At 43.0% G+C, this 19,562-nt stretch overlaps 1 protein-coding gene across 1 annotated transcript in view; it reads right to left on the bottom strand.

The window, feature by feature from the left end:
- The window catches only part of tgfb2 (transforming growth factor, beta 2), a 71,676-nt gene extending 55,803 nt beyond the window's left edge, over positions 1–15,873 (bottom strand). Inside the window, exons 1-2 of the mRNA XM_020923645.2 lie at positions 15,805–15,873; positions 13,731–14,081 (exon numbers count right to left, since the gene is read on the bottom strand). Coding sequence (XP_020779304.1) covers positions 13,731–14,081; positions 15,805–15,844 — 391 coding nt within the window. The 5' untranslated portion in view covers positions 15,845–15,873. The remainder of the gene's footprint in view (positions 1–13,730; positions 14,082–15,804) is intronic.
- Positions 15,874–19,562: the final 3,689 nt, after the last annotated feature.

The following is a 19,562-nucleotide window of genomic DNA, read 5'->3' on the forward strand; positions in this document are numbered from 1 at the left end:
TAATTATGAGTAACTATTTACAGCACAGGCAAATTCAGTGCAAGTGCTAATTAAGGTAGTAATTAAGTAGTTACTAAGTGTGAAGCCGTATTAATTAAGTCTTTGTTTATTATTAATTAAGCCTTTGTTAATGCTTTATTAAGGCTAAATAAGGTGTAGTTATTATAAAGTGTTACCGAGAAATATTTAAAAAATAAAACAGCAATAAAACTTCTAAGTAAGTAGCAATACAACACAGCAAGAGACTTGTGTCAAATAAGACATAATTATATAAATGTAAATGTACAAGTATGTAAAAAAGCGTATCAATGTTGCATTAATTTCCTAATGGGTGCACAGAAAAACGTGCATTGCAACTAGGGCTGAGTGTCGATAAGAAGTTGCCGATACGATACACACCTCGATACATAGGCCACGATACAATACATATGTCAATACAGTGCACTTTTGGTTCAATATAATATATTTCAAATCGAATCGATACAGTTCAGTAAAAATAAAGATTAAACCATATCTGTGATTCTAAAAGTCTTTGTTAATCCACTTCTTGTGCAAAGTTCATATGAAACAAACATTTTAATCATCAAAACAGTAAAAATGTCAAATGTTTCACATAAACAAGCTTCCTGTCTCTGAACAAGCAACAAAACTATAACACTGTAACAAAATAATTTAGTAAAATATAACAAAAATACTCTTGGCGATATATCGATACAGCAGCCCACAATATCGATACTGTATCATCGCATTTAAACTATACAATATTTCGATGTTTTTGCACACCCCTAATTGTAAATATGAGCCAACTACTCAAATACTACACTAGATATTGGTCAAAAAGATGCACCAGGGAACATTTCTCCATGGAAATGTTATTGCTTTGCCTGGAATGTGCCCCAGTATTTCATTAACTGAGACATAGACTTTAATGACCTACGAGGGAAATTACTTGGACACAGGAGCTCACACATCACATTATATCACAATAACAAATAAAAGTTGGGAATAAAACAATGGTAAAAGACACACAAAAACATTCACTGTAACTGTGAGTCAGGTCGCCTCTCCACAGATCTGACTAGTGTCCTGCTCCAGGCAAAGAGATAACATCTGGAGACGAGCAGGTGGCAGATTAGACCCTCCACCAGAACCTTTACACGTAAATGTACCTATAATTTAAAGCACTGCTGTGTAACTTCTTCAAGCTTGTCTTGATGGAGATGATATTTGCCTCTTCTTGTCTCTGATGGATGATGAGATGATGACCTTGCCCACAGTGTCTGCGTAACTGGTGTGTGAATGTGTGTGTGAATGTGAGTGGTTCCTTGTTGTAAAGCACAGTGCCTTGAGTCTATAGAAAATGTGACCATTTACCATTTTACTCACTGGCTGAGTGAAGAATCCCTCAGTCGTCCAGGTAGAATCCATGGCAAGAAGGAAAGTCTCAGTTCAGTTTGTCGACTGGACAAAAGTTAGTTTGGTTGAAGGCGCTTCTTCAGTTCTGGTCAGACGCTGGTGGACACTTCCTCATATCTGCAGGGAGGAGCTAACTACACTGAAACTAACACACACATTGTTTACAGTTTCCTATTGGCCTATTGACCTGTACAGGGTGTGGGGTCTAATTAGCAGAACAGTTCATGGCCATAATGGAGCTTCCACACCTCTGCACCTGACCTGGCGACACCTGTTGTTCTCTTGTTTGTTTTGAATTCGTTTTGAGGATGGAGATGTAAATACTGGCTGAAATGTTATGCAGTGGGGCTTTGATGACAGCTACGTAGAAGAAGGAAGTGGTGCTCTGTTTACCTCCGGAGGTCGAGGAGTTGTTCAGAAGTGACACTGAGGATGAAGAATTGAATGGGTTTAGTGATTTGGAGTGAGATGGAGAGTTTGTTAAACTTGTTCTGTTCTGTTGTTTATGTTATAGTTTATCTGAAGAACTGTTCATGTATGATGTTAACAGTCTGTTGTTCTCTGTTCTATTGTTATATTACTGTAACTTGCCTTTCGAGATGAAATGTCAGTTCCTGGTCTCTGATTTTATAAAATAGATTTCCCCCAAAAAGTGCGACTTATATATGTTTTTTCTTCTTCATTATGCATTTTTTGGCTGGTGTGACTTATACTCCGGAGCATCTTATAGTCCAAAAAATACGGTAATCTGATCCCTGCCACAGTAAAGAGGACTGTAAATTGTGGTTTGTTTTGCTAAAATACAGAAAACCATGTTTATGAATGACCATAAACAAAAAAATGCAGCGACAGAAGCTCCTCATATCATGACTGACATGAGAATCCACAATGTTTCACGCTGTTTTCACAATTTCTTTTATACCAACCACTACCACGACTGCGATGCCGAACTGTTGTACTGCATACGGACTGAACCAGGACTGATCCAGGTCCGGGACCAGAGCGGGACCAGAGCAGACTCTGAGCTTTGACTCCGAGCCTCCGCGGGGTCTGAGCCTCAGCTTCGGTGTGGGCTCTGATTCTCCGGTCTGGTCCCGGCCTGGTCTCGGTCTCAGTTCCAGTCTGGTCCCGCTCTGGTCCTGGTCTCAGTCCCGCTCTGGTCCCGGTCTGGTCTCAGTCTCGGTCTGGTCCCGGTCTCATTTCTAATCTCAGTCTCGGTCTGGTCCCGGTCTGGTCTCGGTCTCTGGTCTGGTCGCTCTGGTCTCGGGCTCAGTCTCGGTCTGGTCCCGGTCTGGTCTCAGTCTCGGTCTAGTCCCAGTCTGGTCTCGCTCTCAGTCCCGCTCTGGTCCTGGTCTGGTCCCGGTCTGGTCTCAGTCTCAGTCCTGCTCTGGTCCCGGTTTGGTCCCGGTCTGGTCTCAGTCTCAGTCTCGGTCTGGTCCTGGTCTGGTCTCAGTCTCAGTCCTGCTCTGGTCCCGGTTTGGTCCCGGTCTGGTCTCAGTCTCAGTCTTGGTCTGGTCCTGGTCTGGTCTCGTTCTCAGTCCCGGTCTGGTCCCGCTCTGGTCCCGGTCTGGTCCCGGTCTGGTCCCGGTCTGGTCTCAGACCTGGATCAGTCCTGGTCCAGTCCGTATGCAGCGCAAAAGTCCGGCATCGCAGTCACAGAGATCACGTAAATGAGAAACGGCCGTTATCTGTTTTTTCCATTTTTCATTTCAACACAAAATCAAAAACTGAAAAAACAAATCATTATCTGTTTTTTTCATTTTGGTTTTGGAGACAAATAATGAAGAAAACAGTTGTTTTTTTCATTTTCTTATTTTTGGTTTTATATTGAAAAACGAATGAACGAACGACACACGGATTGTCCCAGTTTAGAATTTGGAAAATCTAGTCTCACTATCTCTAACATCTCTGGTTGCGAACCCGGCATGAGAAAAGTTTCGCAGCGCACCTTTAGGAAGCGTAGTCACTGAATCACGTTGTATCGCGAGTGGCTAAAGATAACAAGACAACAGAGCGGAGGAGTCGTAACTGATGTGTCTCGCGATTATTAAGAAGAGATCCATCGCGGAGCCGAGTTCACGACCCGACGGCTGCGCTCTCAGGTTTGATTTAGCGCGTTGCAAATACTAACCCTGGGCTTTCTTATTACATGTGCAGCGAAATGAATGGGACACATCAGCACATTTCTCAGCCTAATGTTTTTCTGCGGGAAGAGTGGAAATTCCCCCAGGCTCAGAGAAATGGTTTTCACACTGACGATCCGCAGGAGCACAGCGGATAATACGTTAAATCAGCTTTGGGTTGCGTTAAAGGGCCTATTTGACTCTATTTTCTGATCCGTTATGATGCAGTTTTCTCGTTAAAAACAGACCCGGAGTTGCGTTTTGTTTCGTTCTTCCACCTTGTGACGTCATGTGGTGATACAAAAAGGGCTCCACTGTGTTTTTACGGCCAAAGTGCTGCACACAAACACAGAAAAGACAAGGACGATCACAGTCAAAGGCAACGTTCAGACTGCAGGGATTCGGATTTTTGGGGGGAAATTAGATTTTTTTGCGAGGTCGTTCATAATTCCAGTTAAATGCAACTTGTGTGTGATCTCCAGTGTGAACTTTAAACGCTCCAAAAGTGTCCCACGTGCGCATTAGAGGACACAGCGATCGTGCTCAGAGTTTACGGAAGTCGCTTAAACATGGACGCGAACATTGAGCACCTGGAGATTTTAAAGTTGCTGTCGTACCGGAGCCAGAACATGAACAACGCTCCAGAGTAAAAGTCGCACCAGCCAAAAAATGCGTAATGAAGAAGAAAAAAACATATATACCGTATTTTTCGGGCTATTAGACGCGCTCTTAAGCCTCCGACCATATCAAAAAACAACCGCGCGCCACAATCCAGAGCACCCCATACACGAATCCACTCGGTGTCCCAGCACGACTTCAGTAAACTACAAAGCAGCGCACGCAAACACACACGCCGACGAGGAACGGAACGGAGGAACGAACCGAAAAAGCGAGTGCAATGTGCCGCTTCTAGACACGACTGAACAACTGAGTCACTGCGAACACGCCGACAATCCGTTGGTCCCAGACAGCACCCTCCCTACACGCCACAACTGAACAAAGCCCAGAGTCACCGTGAACGCCACAAACAAACAAAACCACTCACCCATCACACTGTTGGGTTTCCTTTAAAGTCCAGTGCGGTTTATTTGTGAAAAAAGTTCGAAAATAGACCATTTAATGACAGTGCGTCTTATAATCCAGAGAGCCTAATAGCCCGGAAAATACAGTAAATCACACTTTTTCGGGGAAATTTCTTTTATAAAATCAGAGACCACGAACCAACATTTCATCTCGAAAGTCAAGTTCTAGTAAAAACAATAGAAGAGAGAACAACAGACTGTTAACGTCACATATGAACTTCAGATAAACTATAACATAAACAACAGAACAGAACAAGTTTAACAAACTCTCCATCTCACTCCAAATCACTAAATCCATTCAATTCTTCATCCTCGGTGTCACTTCTGAGCAACTCCACGACCTCTGGAGGTAAACAGAGCGTCACTTCCTCTTCTGTGTTGCTGTCATCAGACTCAGCATCAGTTCCAGTTAGAATTATTCTGGCCTTTCTGAATCCCGACAGGATGGTTTCGGTGTCACTGAAGTCCAGGTTTTGTCGGTTCATCCAGTGACTTCAGGAAAAGTTTCATGGTGCATCCTCCTGGTTGCTGTGAAGCTGTGTTCTCCATCCCCGCCTTTCTCCAGTCCCTCACAAGTTTCTCGCTCACTCCAAACTTTCTTTCTGCTGCTCGATTACCATTTTCGGCTGAATATTTTGCCACTTGCAGCAGGACAGAGGCTCTTTCTGCAGGAGACATGTGCAGTAGAGTGACAGGTGTTACAGGAGGAACAGGAGCAGCAGATACTGACACACAAGACTAGAGACTCTTGACGCTTCAGTGTGAAAATTTTAATATATAAGTCACAGTGGAGTATAAGTCGCAGGAAACACCCAAACCATGAAAAAAAGTGTGACTTATATTACCAAACCAAGACCAAATCAGGACTAAACCAGGACCAAATCAGGACTAAACCAGGACCAAACCACAATCAAACCAGGACCAAACTAGAACCAAACCACAATCTAACCAGGACAAAACCACGACTAAACCAGGACCAAATCAGGACTAAACCAGAATCAAACCAGGACTAAGCTAAGACTAAACCAGGACCAAACCAGGACCAAACCAGGACCAAATCAGGACCAAACCAGGACCAAATCAGGACCAAACTAGGACTAAACCAGGACCAAACCAAGACCAAACCAGAACCAAACCAGGACCAAACCAGGACTAAACCAGGACCAAACTAGAACCAAACCAGGACTAAACCAGGACCAAACCAGGACCAAACTAGAAACAAATCAGGACTAAACCAGGACCAAATCAGGACCAAATAAGGACCAAACTAGGACTAAACCAGGACCAAACAAGGACTAAACCGGGACCAAACCAGGACTAAACTAGAAACAAATCAGGACTAAACCAGGACCAAACCAGGACCAAACCAGGACCAAACCAGGACCAAACTAGAAACAAATCAGGACTAAACCAGGACCAAACCAGGACTAAACCAGGACCAAACCAGGACCAAATAGGGACCAAACTAGGACTAAACCAGGACCAAACAAGGACTAAACCGGGACCAAACCAGGACCAAACTAGAAACAAATCAGGACTAAACCAGGATCAATCAAGGACTAAACCAGGACCAAACCAGGACCAAACTAGAACCAATTCAGGACTAAACAAGGACCAAACCAGGACTAAACCAGGACCAAACCAGGACCAAATAAGGACCAAACTAGGACTAAACCAGGACCAAACAAGGACTAAACCGGGACCAAACCAGGACCAAACTAGAAACAAATCAGGACTAAACCAGGACCAAACCAGGACCAAATAAGGACCAAACCAGGACCAAACTAGAAACAAATCAGGACTAAACCAGAATCAAACCAGGACTAAACTAGGACTAAACCAGGACCAAACCAGAACCAAACCAGGACTAAACCAGGACTAAACCAGGACCAAACCAGGACTAAACCAGGACTAAACCAGGACCAAACCAGGACCAAATCAGGACCAATCAAGGACTAAACCAGGACCAAACCAGGACCAAACTAGAACCAATTCAGGACTAAACAAGGACCAAACCAAGATCAAACCAGAACCAAACCAGGACTAAACTAGAACCAAACCACAATCAAACCAGGACAAAACCAGGACTGAACCGGGACTAAACCAGAACCAAACTAAGACTAACTAGGACCAAACCAAAGTCAAACCAGGACCAAACAAGAGTCATTTTTTTTGCATAATATCGAAACTTTAAATTCGTTAAATAGGTCACGTTTTAGAATTTGAACACTTTAGAATTTCAGCTGAAGAAAAGACGCAGATTTACTGTTTTCGAAAGAACGATCCAAACTTACGGTGATGACTTATGATTATTGTTTGATTTGGCTTTCGGCTCACAACAACCACGTCTTTGGGGTTGAATAATGGCACCACACTCCGAGGATATTGTGGAAAGAATTATAAAATCACGTTTGTTTATTTACGCTGACAGACAAGACGTTGAACTTTGTGCCAGTTTTTGTTTCATGTGGATTGGCCCAGTAATTACACAGATATTAACCATAAACCAGGTCAACAAATCTGCAATCTGACAGTTACACAGCAAATTCCACCACAGAGTTTTTCCAGAATACGGCTTTAAACTTTTCTATTCTGTGTTCATTTGGTTATAAAAATACAGTGCACGGAAAACTGGGAACTCATTTTGAGAAGTGAAGCAGCGTAAATAAAGATAAAAACAACAAATAACAAACTAAACCAGGACTAAGCCAGAAACAAACCAGGACCAAACCAAGATCAAATCAGGACTAAACAAGAACAGAAGATGGACCAAACAAGGACTAAACCAGTACCAAACCAGGACCAAACCTGGATTAAACCAGAACCAAGCCAGGACTAAGCCAGGAGCACACCAGGACCAAATCAGGACTAAACTAGGACCAAACCAGGATATAACCTGGACTAAAGTAAGACCAAACCAGGACCAAGCCAGGACCAAACAAGAACAAAACAAGGACCAAACTAGGACTAAATCAGGACTAAACCAGGACCAAACCAGGAGTAAACTAGGCCCAAACCAGGCCCAAACCAGGACTAAACCAGGACTAAATCAGAACCAGACCATGACTAAACCAGGAACGAAACCAGGACCAAAGCAGGACTAAACTAGGAGTAAACCAGGACCAAACAAGAACAAAAACAGGACCAAACCAGGACTAAACAAGGACCACACTAGAACCAAACCAAGGTCAAACCACCCTCAAACCAGGACCATATCAGGACCAAACCAGGAGTAAACTAGGCCCAAACCTGGACCAAACCAGGACCAAATCAGGACCAAATCAGGACCACACAGGACCAAACCAAGACTAAACTAGGAGCAAACCAAGATCAAACCAGGACTAAACCAGGACCAAACAATCACAAAACAAGGACCAAACCAGGACTAAATCAGAACCAAACCAGGACCAAACCAAGATCAAATCAGGACTAAACAAGCACAGAAGATGGACCAAACAAGGACTGAACCAGTACCAAACCAGGACCAAACCTGGATTAAACCAGAACCAAGCCAGGACTAAGCTAGGAGCACACCAGGACCAAATCAGGACTAAACTAGGACCAAACCAGGATATAACCTGGACTAAAGTAAGACCAAACCAGGACCAAGCCAGGACCAAACAAGAACAAAACAAGGACCAAACTAGGACTAAATCAGGACTAAACCAGGACCAAACCAGGAGTAAACTAGGCCCAAACCAGGCCCAAACCAGGACTAAACTAGGACTAAACCAGGACTAAATCAGAACTAGACCATGACTAAACCAGGAACGAAACCAGGACCAAAGCAGGACTAAACTAGGAGTAAACCAGGACCAAACAAGAACAAAAACAGGACCAAACCAGGACTAAACCAGGACCAAACTAGAACCAAACCAAGGTCAAACCACCCTCAAACCAGGACCAAATCAGGACCAAACCAGGAGTAAACTAGGCCCAAACCTGGACCAAACCAGGACCAAATCAGGACCACACAGGACCAAACCAAGACTAAACTAGGAGCAAACCAAGATCAAACCAGGACTAAACCAGGACCAAACAATCACAAAACAAGGACCAAACCAGGACTAAATCAGACTAAACAGAACTAAACCAACTGTCTTTAAATAGGACTGTAAAGAAGCAAAACTAGAGAAACTGCAGCCTAAATAAATCCAACTTAAACCCAAATCAAGTTTTATAATTCAGCATGTCCAAAGTCCATTTAATCTGTACTGATCCCAAAAAATCCACCTCGGTCCAGTCCTAGTTTAGACCTCAACAAAAATGTTCTGAAAAGTCCCAGTGTGTCAGACGCAGATGCTTTGTGTCTCCACGGGGTTTTCATTTTTGAACTTTTATTTATACAAAGCTGTTCTGTAGGGACTTAGATAATTACGTCTACAAAACATCTATCGGTTTGGTTTTATTTTAGTTTAGTGTAAATTAAATAAATTCAGCGTCTTCTCTCAAACGTTAAAGCGACGGGACGGGATTAAAAAGTCCGCTGTGAACTGAAACGGGTCTTTGCAAATATTGTGAACGTCTCTAAAGAAAATGTGACTTGCCGAGTGGCGCCGGAGTAGTTTCCCATTTCCTCCTGGAGCCGGTCCCTGAGCAGCAAAGCATGATGGGATGGAATTTCCAAAACAACGACAAACAGTGGTGACCTCAGTGTGTGCGAAGGCTTCACACTGGGACTCAAAACAAACTAGGCTACTGTTTAACGGGAGTCAACAAAAACTGCTCCAGCTGACCCTCTGCTCCAGCTGAGCCTCTCCTCTGCTCCTCTGCTCCATCTGACCTTCTCTTCTGCATCCTCTTCCTCGTCTCTCCATTCCCTCTTCCTTTGACCTTTTCCTCTGCTCCTCTGAGCCTCTCTCTTCTGCTTCTCAGCTTCTGCTCTCTTCTCTCTGCATCCTCGGCTCTATTTGACCTTCTCTTCTGCATCCTGTTCCTCTTCTCTGCACTTTCTCGTCCTCTGACCCTCTCCTCTGCTCCCTCCAACCCTTTCCTCTGCATCTTCTTTTCCTTTGACCCTCTCTTTTGCTCCATCTGATCGGCTCCTCTGCGTCATCTGACCTTCTCTTCTGCATCCTGTTCCGCTTCTCTGCATTCTCTCTTCCTCTGACCCTCTCCTCTGCTTCTCTTTTCTGTTCCATTGGACCTTCACTTCTGCATCCTGTTCCTCTTCTCTGCATTCTCTCTTCTCTGAGCCTTTCCTCTGCATTCTCTCTTCCTCTGACCCTCTCCTCTGCTCTATCTGACCTTCTCCTCTACATCTTCTGCTCCATCCAACCCTCTCCTCTGCTCCTCTGCCCTTCCCTTCTGCTCCATCTGACCCTCTCTGCATCCTGTTCTTCATCTCTGCATTCTCTCCTGTTCCTCTGACCCTCTCCTCTGCTCCAACTGACCTTCTCCTCTGCTCCTCTGCTCCATTTGACCTTCTCCTCTGCTCCTCTGACCCATCTGACTCCATCTGACCCTCTCCTCTGCATCCTGTTCTTCTTCTCTGCATTTTCTCTTCCTTTGACCCTCTCCTCTGCTCCATCTGACCCTCTCTTCTCTTCCTCTAACCCTCTCTCTTCTTCTCCATTTGACCTTCTCTTCTGCATCCTGTTCCTCCTCTTTGCGTTCTCTCTTCCTTTGGCCATGTCCTCTGCACCTCTGGCCCTCTCTTCTGCATCCTCCTCTGCATCCTGTCCCTCTTCTCTTAATTTGTCCCTCTCTTCTGCTCCATCTGATCTTCTCCTCTCCGCCTCTGACCCTCTCCTCTGCTCCTCTTTTCTGTTCCATCTGACCTTCTCTTCTCCTCAGTCACGGCCTTCTCTGCATCCTGTGCTCCTCTGACTGCTCTCCTCTGCTCCATTTGACCCTCTCTTCTGCATCCTGTTCCTCTTCTCTGCATTCTCTCTTCCTCTGACCCTTTTTCTCTGCTCCACCTGACCCTCTCCTCTGTTTCATCTGACCCTTTCCTCTGCTGATCCTCTCTTCTGTTCCATCTGACCTTCTCTTCACCATCCTGTTCCTCTCCTCTGCATTCTCTTCTCTTCCTCTGACCTTCTCCTCCACTTTTTTGCTCCATCTGACCGTTTCCTCTGCTCCGTTTGATCTTCTCTGCATCTTCTGCTCCTCCGACCCACTCCTCTCTTCCTCTAACCCTTTCTCTTCTGCTCCATCTGACCTTCTGCTTCTCTCACCCTCTCCTCCAAATCCTGTTCCTCTTCTCTGGATTCTCTCTTCATCTGAAGCTCTCCTCTGCTTCATCTGTTCCATCTGACGTTCTCCTCTAAATCCTGTTCCTCTTCTCTGCATTTTCTCTTCCTTTGACCCTCTCTTCTGCTCCTCTGACTCTCTCCTGAGCATCTTCTTCTTCTGTTACATCTCCAACATCCCGCTTATCACAATCACGTAGCCCAAGTATTATTTTGACTACAAGTACTACTACAATTACTACTCCTCCTTCTACACTCGCCAGTACAAATCCTGCAATTACTGCCGCCGCAAATCAAACTGTGAGGGAAGAGTCCCATTTGCGTCCATTTGTCAGAAACAAATATTTAACAACCGCTTCTGAAAGACACCGAAAGGAATCTTATTTACTTAAACATACGACTACTTTTACCACTACTGCAGCTGAAAGGTGACACCAGCTTCCATGACTACAACAAAACTCATTCATTACCGAGCTAGGAAACATACATACCAATGAAATTACTTTATTTCATGACTCGCTCTCTGCCATAAATTACTCCCGATTTTTTTTTTAAACATGAAACAACAATAATGCAATGTTTTTTTACTACACTGCAGAAAAAACTTGGCCAAAATTCAAGATATAAACACTTCAATCTATCAGAAAATGACTTAAAAGTAGAGAAATTATCTGTCCAAGCAGCAAGATCATTTTACTTGACAAGTTATCTTAAAATATACGACCTCTAGATTAGAATGAAGCCGTCTCTGGTGTAATAAGTAGATAATAAATCTGAAAATAAGATGAATAATGATAAGTTAAAGTTTAAATTTGCAGTGTAGGGAATCTAGGGATGGAACAAGTTTTCTTGCCACAAGATCCCATGAGCCAAAACTGCCTCAAGATCGTGCACACGTGAGAAAATGATCTTGTGAGATTTTTTCCTCCTGAATTCACCTTTGGCTTGGACAGAAAAAGAAGAGAGAGTGAAGAGCTGGCATAATTTAAGACGCTGTAGTTAAAAATAAAAAAAAAAGCACCATACAATGGGGACTAAAGTATTACATAGATTAAATAAAAATGAAGAGGCCAAAATTGTGAACAGGACTGCACTGTGTTATTATTATTTATTTCAAATTATGTCAAAATCTCGTCTTGTCTCGTTCTCATGGACTCCGACCCAAGACCTTGGCTCCTATTGACAAAAAGTGGCCACACACTACAGGAGAATTTGCCAGATTTAGGCTGTGATTTGTTTCTCCAAGTTCGCGGAGGCGTGACCCGACTTTGTGATCTATAATAAAGAACTGGGGAACATACACCCACGCTTTTTTTGTGTATTCAAACTCCCCGGTTTCAGCTGACATTGCATTGAGAGTTTTCATAAAGTTCAGATTTTGTACGGATTCTTTTGTATTTTTGGAATATGAACTATATGATTTGTTTTTTAAATTATCAAAGCTTTTCTGATGTTACACGTTCTGATGCATAAGGTCAGTATTCAGGAGCGATGCACCAATGAGCACAGGCCATCGAAAACAATATGACGCCATCTTGGGTTCTAGTCAGGCTGGAAGCCACCTAGTGCCTCCGCTCAATTTCATTTCTCTCCAGCGACTAGGTCAAGAATCAAAATACACTAGACGATTTGCAAGAACCTGGGAAGTTGTTGATCATACACTGACCAATCAGTGAAGAGCTGTGAAGTCATGACGTCAAACTCGTCGCATCCGTCTGTGTCCCTTTTGTGGAACAGCACAACAGTAAACAAAGTGTCGAGATGGATGCAGACCAGGGGTGTCAAACATACGGCCCGGGGGCCAGATCCGGCCTTCCAAGACCTTTAATCTGGCCCTTGGCTGATTTTCTACTAAAATATTTGAATTATATTTTCTATTAAAATCTTGTTAATTTTCTGTGGTGTTTATCACAGCAGCGTCTCCAGCGTCTCTGTACGTGGCCCCTCCCACCAGAGCAGCACAAATGAAGACTTGTGTCTTTCCAAACGCTCTTAAAGGACGATCGTTTTGACTGTTGACCGTGACAACCTCATCAGCAAAATGTCAAAAATGAGAAAAGTGGAGCCGAGTGCAGGATTTTCCAAGAAAAATTGACTTATTCCTATTTACATACAAGTTCATGTTAAAACATTGTGTTGAAATTACGTTTTTCTTAAATTTTCAGGTTGTTCATAATATTATAATATTTTGTAAAAAAAAAAGAGTTAATCAATTAAAAAAGGTTTCTGTAATAGATTTGCGTTTCTCTGCACAAATATTTGAACTTATTGTTATTTTTGGGGTTTATATGTCATGAGTTTTCTGATCCGGCCCCTTTGGGATCAAAGTAGGTTGGACACGGCCCCCGGACCAAAATGAGTTTGACACCCCTGATGTAGACGAAGACAGACATTCTGTGTTGGCAACAATTCCGATTGAGGATTTAAAACCGGAACAAAGAGAATGTTTGGTGAATTTTATCAAAGAAAAAGATAAAGATGTTATTGCCCTTCTTCCTTCGGAATTTGGAGCAGTACAATCGTCACGACTAAACAGCAGCGATTGGTTGAATAAAAACAGTGTCCTTCTTCCGTCGAGCGAATGAATCCTAATGCTGCGAGGTCAGACAGTTCCCACAAAATGAAACCCAACTGATGAATCAGTCTATAATTTAAGATGCTGTAGTTCAAAAAAGCAGCAAACAATGAGCACTTAAGTATTATATAAAATAAATAACAATAGTGAAGCCAAAATTGTTAAATGGATTGCACCACGTTATTACACAGGCCACTAAAAACAATACGACGCCAGATTTTATGATTTTAAGACACAGGCACTAGGCTCAGTTATGATTGTAGTACATTTTCTTAAAACTGCAAGAGCACAGACTACATAGAGTTCCTTTAAAAGTACACACAGTCTGGTCAGTACTCACTCTCGGCGGGGTAGAACGGCAGCATGTCAATCTTGTGCACCTCTTTGGCGTAGTACTCCTCCTCGCTCCTCTGCCTCTCGCACGTGGCCGCTCTCTCGTTGGCCTTCTCCAGCAGCAGGTCGCGGGTGCTGTTGTAGATGGCCACCACGTCCCGGGACACCTCCTCGGGCTCGGGGTACTCCTCGGGCGGGCGGCTCAGCTTCAGTTTGCTCAGGATCTGACCCTTGATGGCCTCGATGCGCTTCTTCCTAAACTCGTCCATGTCCAGGGTGCTGCAGGTGGAGAGGGCAGCGGAGAGAGCAAGGAGGTCCAGAACCAACAGCACGAGATGGAGGCTCGGATTCATCTTCACTGTGAAAGAAAGAAACACAAAACATCAATTAGTGGAGAAGAATGCACCATGGTTCTGCATTTTCTGCTATAGAGATATAATGTTTAATTAAAAGGTCACAAAATTGATCCTCGTGAGCTTTAAGCCAAATTATAATGTTGTTACCTCATCAGAAAACAGACCTGGAGTTGTGTTTTGTTTCCTTCACATGTCTGAGTAATCCTGTGTAATTATTCTGTTTACATCTCCAAAGCTCAAAACGCTCTGTTACACTTTATGACAGCGGTAATGTGCAAGTTAACAGCTCCTTTTACCTTTATTTGGTCATTTATGGGCTGAAATTATCCAAATGAGTTTAGCGAAGGTGTATGCGGTTTAAAAACACAATGGAGCAGCGGCGTTTAAAAGAAGAACTCAGCCTAAATATGCAGGATTTGTTTGTTAAACTTGTGCGAATGAAACAGAACACAACTCCAGGTCTGTTTGAGATGAGGAAACATTCTAACATAGATCAGAAAACAGCTTAATATGGACCCTTTAATAACCACAAAATTACCTCTGACACATGGTTGGGTAAATAAAAAAATAAAAATAAATAAATACATTAAAAAAACTGGAGAACTGAAGCCTGCTAAGGCCAGGCTGCTCGCCTCAGATTCCTCTGTAGAACAAACTCAGAGCTCTGCTGTGGCTTTCCAGCTCCTCTTTAGTAATGGACCATGTCAGAAATAAATGATGAGGTTCATTTAGTGACTTTTGAAAGCCTGTTCAAATCTCCTGCACACTTTTATCATAGTGAGTGTTCACCCACAAACCCAGAGGCTGGCAGCCTGCTCCCGGCTCCGGCCAGTGCAGAGTAAATATCCAAATGTATGTTGTGTTTGGTGCTGGTCCCAGGGACTGTGGGCGCAGATTAGCAACCAAATTCCTGTTACTGTGCCCACAGGCAGCTGTGGCTGCATGGTGTTATTCCGACTAACAGTGTGTGAAATTATAAGAGTTTTATAAGAACTTTTAATTCTTCTTTAGGATACAGTGCACCTGGGTCTGGGACTGGCGCAAAGAGTCCAGAGACAGTCAACTGTTTGTGAATCATAACATCTCTAAATGTCTTAAACTCTTCAGACTTCTCTCGTGTGTCCCCTCGCTCCTCTCAGATCATAAATCTCGTGTCTTTGACCAAAAGCCGCAGAATCACACGCCGGTCGCGCTGTGGCCGGCCTCTGCTTCAGTCCAGAGCCGCAGATCAAATCCTCCAGCGGAGGAGGCCAGAGCAAAATATTACAACATGCGGCGAGAATGTGCTGCAATCGGACACTTTTTATCCAACCCGGGGGCGCGCTGGAGGAGCCACCGGAGCCAAGAGCTGAATCTGCGCCACGGAGCGTTCAACCAAACAGCCATTTATTAACCAAGAAACTGAGAACTATCGCGTTACTTTCTTTTCCTTTCCAAGTCCCCCCCCCTCAAACGTGCACTAAAGAGTTTGTTGACAGATTAAAACGCTCGTAAAAGGCAAGCAGGTATTACGAACTTTTTATGAGCACTTAAAGGATCGACCTATACGGGGACATCGGTATTTACTGAAGGCTGGTTTTGTGATCTGTTTAGTTTACTTAAATAAAGCGGGATTATCGATCTGGACCTTCACTGTGGATTTTTCCCTTCACAATTCCACGTAATTGATTCGGTCTGTAATATTTCAAATCGGGACAATCTGAAAACAACAAATGAGTATCCCACCTGTGTTTTTCCAATTCTGAGTGGAAGTTCTTATGAGCATCCCACGCAAAAGCAATCTCCAAAAAAAAAAAAAAAAAAAAAAAACTTTAAAAACTGTATTTAAATCCCATAAATCCGCGCACAAAAATATTTATCCAAACTTGTGTCAGTATCCAACGCGCTGTTCCCAAAAGGCGCACGGCCAAGTGGTGAGTAAAAAAGTGGCCAAAACGCTGCGTGGAGGATTCGGACGATGCTGGGTATGTCAGGGGCTGCTGGTCCGAGCGTCCTGCGGGAAAAGCGACTCCTCCACCGCATGAGAAAAGACGAAAGAGTCGGTCAGCTACTTCCACTACGCTCCACAAATCCTTAATGTCTTGGCGAGAGGTACATCCCGTTTTATTCCAAGAAACAGCGTGGGAACGTGGGAAAAGTATGAAAACTTGAAGGGGAATAATAAGTTATGAGAGATGAGATAAGGTTTTCCAGTAAATCCAAAGTTTGATGTTGGAAAAAAAAAAGTATCTCCCTTCGTTTGTATCCCCCTCACCCCATCTATCCACGGCACGTTTCGTCTTTACGCGTGCCAAATCCGAGCCGAAAATTCAAAACTGCAATAAAAAAAACGCGGGTTCTGTTCTGTTTTCTGTTTCTTTCTGCTGTCTGTCTGTGTGTCTCTGTGTGTGTGTGTGCTGGTTCGTCCGGTCTCGGGTCCAGGCTCAGATGGAGACAGCGGGCGTTGCTTCGGAACAGGAGCCGCTGAACTTCGTGGAGGAGAGAGTTCGTTGTGCGCTTTGGGACTGCGCTGCATCGGCTAATGGTCCGACTGGCTCCCGGTGTGTGCCGCCACCGGGTCTTAAAGCCGGTCACATCCCGCGTTCCCACACTCCCACACCCTCGATGTGTATTTATTTATTTAAAACCGGGACAGAGCAGAGAAAACGTTCAAATCTGACAGAAAAGACGCTCTGTGCCAAGCTCCTTTCCATCTGCAGTCCTCTGGCAGCTACAAAACACATGAAAGAAACTATTTGCACGTTAAGGAAACTATTTACACAACAATAATTCATCATTAACAGCGTCTCCTTAAAATAACCGCAATCCAATTCATCATTAAATCAATCAAAATTAATTCATTCCAGTTTCCGAAAATACAACATTTCAAATTTATCATTATCTTCTAAAAATACTCAAATTCTTGGTGCTCAAAAATGTAAAATTACCAAATTTATCAGTATTATTATCCGTTAAAATATAATTAATCAACAACATGACCATCCAGACAAATTTATGAGTTAAACACAATAAATAAGTCAAACTGGCGCCACCTAGTGCCTCCGCTCAGTTTCATTTCTCTCCAGCGATTAGGTCAGGAATCGGAATACACTAGACCAGGCATGTCCAAACTCCGGCCCGTGGGCAAAATGCAGCCCTCAGACACATTTTTCTTGGCCCTCAGGCTTCCAGGAGAATTGGTCCAAATTTCCTTGCATCAATTAAAAATGAACTTTTTACTGCAAGTTTTCTGAAAATCTACCGTGATAAAGCCAATATTACATTTTTAGTGTGTGGTTTTGAGGATCTTAGTGTGAATAAACAGTGTTGGGAAGGTTACTTTTAAAATGTATTCCCCTACAGATTACAGATTACATACCCCAAAATGTAGTTTGTAACGTAATCCATTAAATTACTTAAAGTGAGTAATCTGAATACTTTGGATTATTTGATATTGTCTTGCTTTTTAAAATGACATGAATGAAACAACCACATCCTGAAAATTCATGTTTGTTCTCTTCAAATTCTCTGTTGAGCCCAAGTCTCCATGAAAAAGAAACTGTTTGTTGTAGAGAAGCAAAGACCAGGAAATCTTAACATAAGATGTTTTGTTTTGTCTGTTAAGAGAAAATGAAAAGTCCAGTCTTTACTTAAGCATATAAAAAATATTATTGATAGAGAAATGATTTCTATATGAGATCACTGCTGCCTTAAATTATGTCCACTCTACTGTTAGGTGTCATATTGTTTAGTCCTGATTTAGTCCTGGTTTTAGACCTGGTTTTAGTCCTAGTTTTAGTCATAGTTTAGTCGTAGTTTAGTCCTCCTTTAGTCCTGCTTTTAGACCTGGTTTAGACCTGGTTTAGTCCTGGTTTAGTCCTGGTTTTTCTCCTGGTTCAGACCTGGTTTAGCCCAAAATGTGAAAACAGGAAAATACCGCCCTGTAATCCATTTATTTCAACAAAGTAACTGTAATCCAATTACCACTCACTGAAACAGTAACTGTAACTGAATACAGTTACTCATAAATACTCTGATTATGTAATCCCGGTACATGTAATCTGTTACTCCCCAACACTGTGAATAAAGGACTGATGGCTCATTCTAACCTGTTAAACATGCACATATTTTAATTATTCCCTGTATTGAGCATCAGTCTGTGGCCCTCGATCGGCCCTCTGCTTCATCTGTGTTTAGAAATGTGGCCCTTGATGAAAAAAGTTTGGAAACTCCTGTGCTAGATGGTTTTCTAGAACTCCAGAAATGCGAGTTCAGGCACCAGCCAATCAGCAAAGAGACATACATTCTGTGTTGGCAACGATTCGCGAGATCGAGGATTTAAAGCTGGAGCAAAGAGAATGTTTGTTGAATTTTATCAAGGGGAAAGACGTTATTGCCCTTCTTCTTACGGAATTTGGGAAAAGCTTAATATACCAGTTATCCTCGTCAGTAGCGCGTTACATACGTCACGACCAAATAGCCGTGATTGGTTCAATAAAAAAAGTACCTGCCTACTGTCGAGCGAACAAATTCTAATGCTGTGAGGTCAGACGGTTTCCACGGCTGATGAATCAGGCTACAATACATCTACAGTAAAATCAGAAAACTGGGACTGTCCCGGGTAAAAAGGGACGTATGGTCAAGTCTCTCACACATGAAATCAAACCTAAATGGGACTATAAACACTCTTGTTAATAGGTTCTTTTTTCAGACCAAGAGTTAGTTTCATACCTGACAGCTTTTCGACTGGTCTTCCTCAGAGTCTCGTGATGTGAAAACAAACTCTTGGTCTGAAAAAAGAACCTATTAAACATAAATTATCAGAAGACCAAATGAACCATTGGACTATTAACGCTTGTATCGATCACAGGCTCCTAAAAATGTGTCGTTCAAACCCATTTTGTAGTTTTTCTTGAGTTTTTAGACTATCGTAAATCCTTTTTTTTGAGTGTGTTCGTGTCACCGTGGTAACCGCTGAACATTCCTCCGTGCAGATCCGTGTAGAGCACCCCCGGCGTGATGTGACTGCGCGGTATCAGCGGGAGGCGCGGGCGTGTTCTGCAGAGTACAGTCACCGTTTCAGACTCCTCGGTTTGGCGCGGTGCTCTGGTCTCCACAGCAGACGGTTTGTTTTAGTCCCTCTGGAGCGTCGCGTCTCAGGTTTAACGGGGACAAAAGGACAGATACCAGCCTGCTGATCGAGAACACTGTTAAACCCACACAACTGCTGATAAACACACACACTGAAGACCGCTCTGACTACACGGGACAACAGAGAATTTGATAAAAATCTGATCATGAATGAAAGAATTGATAAAAGAAAAAAAAAATCTAAAAACTCTTGGATCTCATGTTTCCCTCACATCAGAAAAATGCAATAAAAAAAAAACAAAACATCTTGGACATTCGGCTGCATCATTTGCCCCAATGTCAGAAATTCAACTTGTACCCAATTTTAAAATATGACAATATCAATTAAAAGAAAATCTGTGGAATATTTGCTC

The sequence above is a fragment of the Boleophthalmus pectinirostris genome, unplaced genomic scaffold (genome assembly GCF_026225935.1).
Source record: "Boleophthalmus pectinirostris isolate CB_2022bp ecotype Guang Dong unplaced genomic scaffold, ASM2622593v1 HiC_scaffold_6, whole genome shotgun sequence".
NCBI classification, from domain to species: Eukaryota; Metazoa; Chordata; class Actinopteri; order Gobiiformes; family Gobiidae; genus Boleophthalmus; species Boleophthalmus pectinirostris.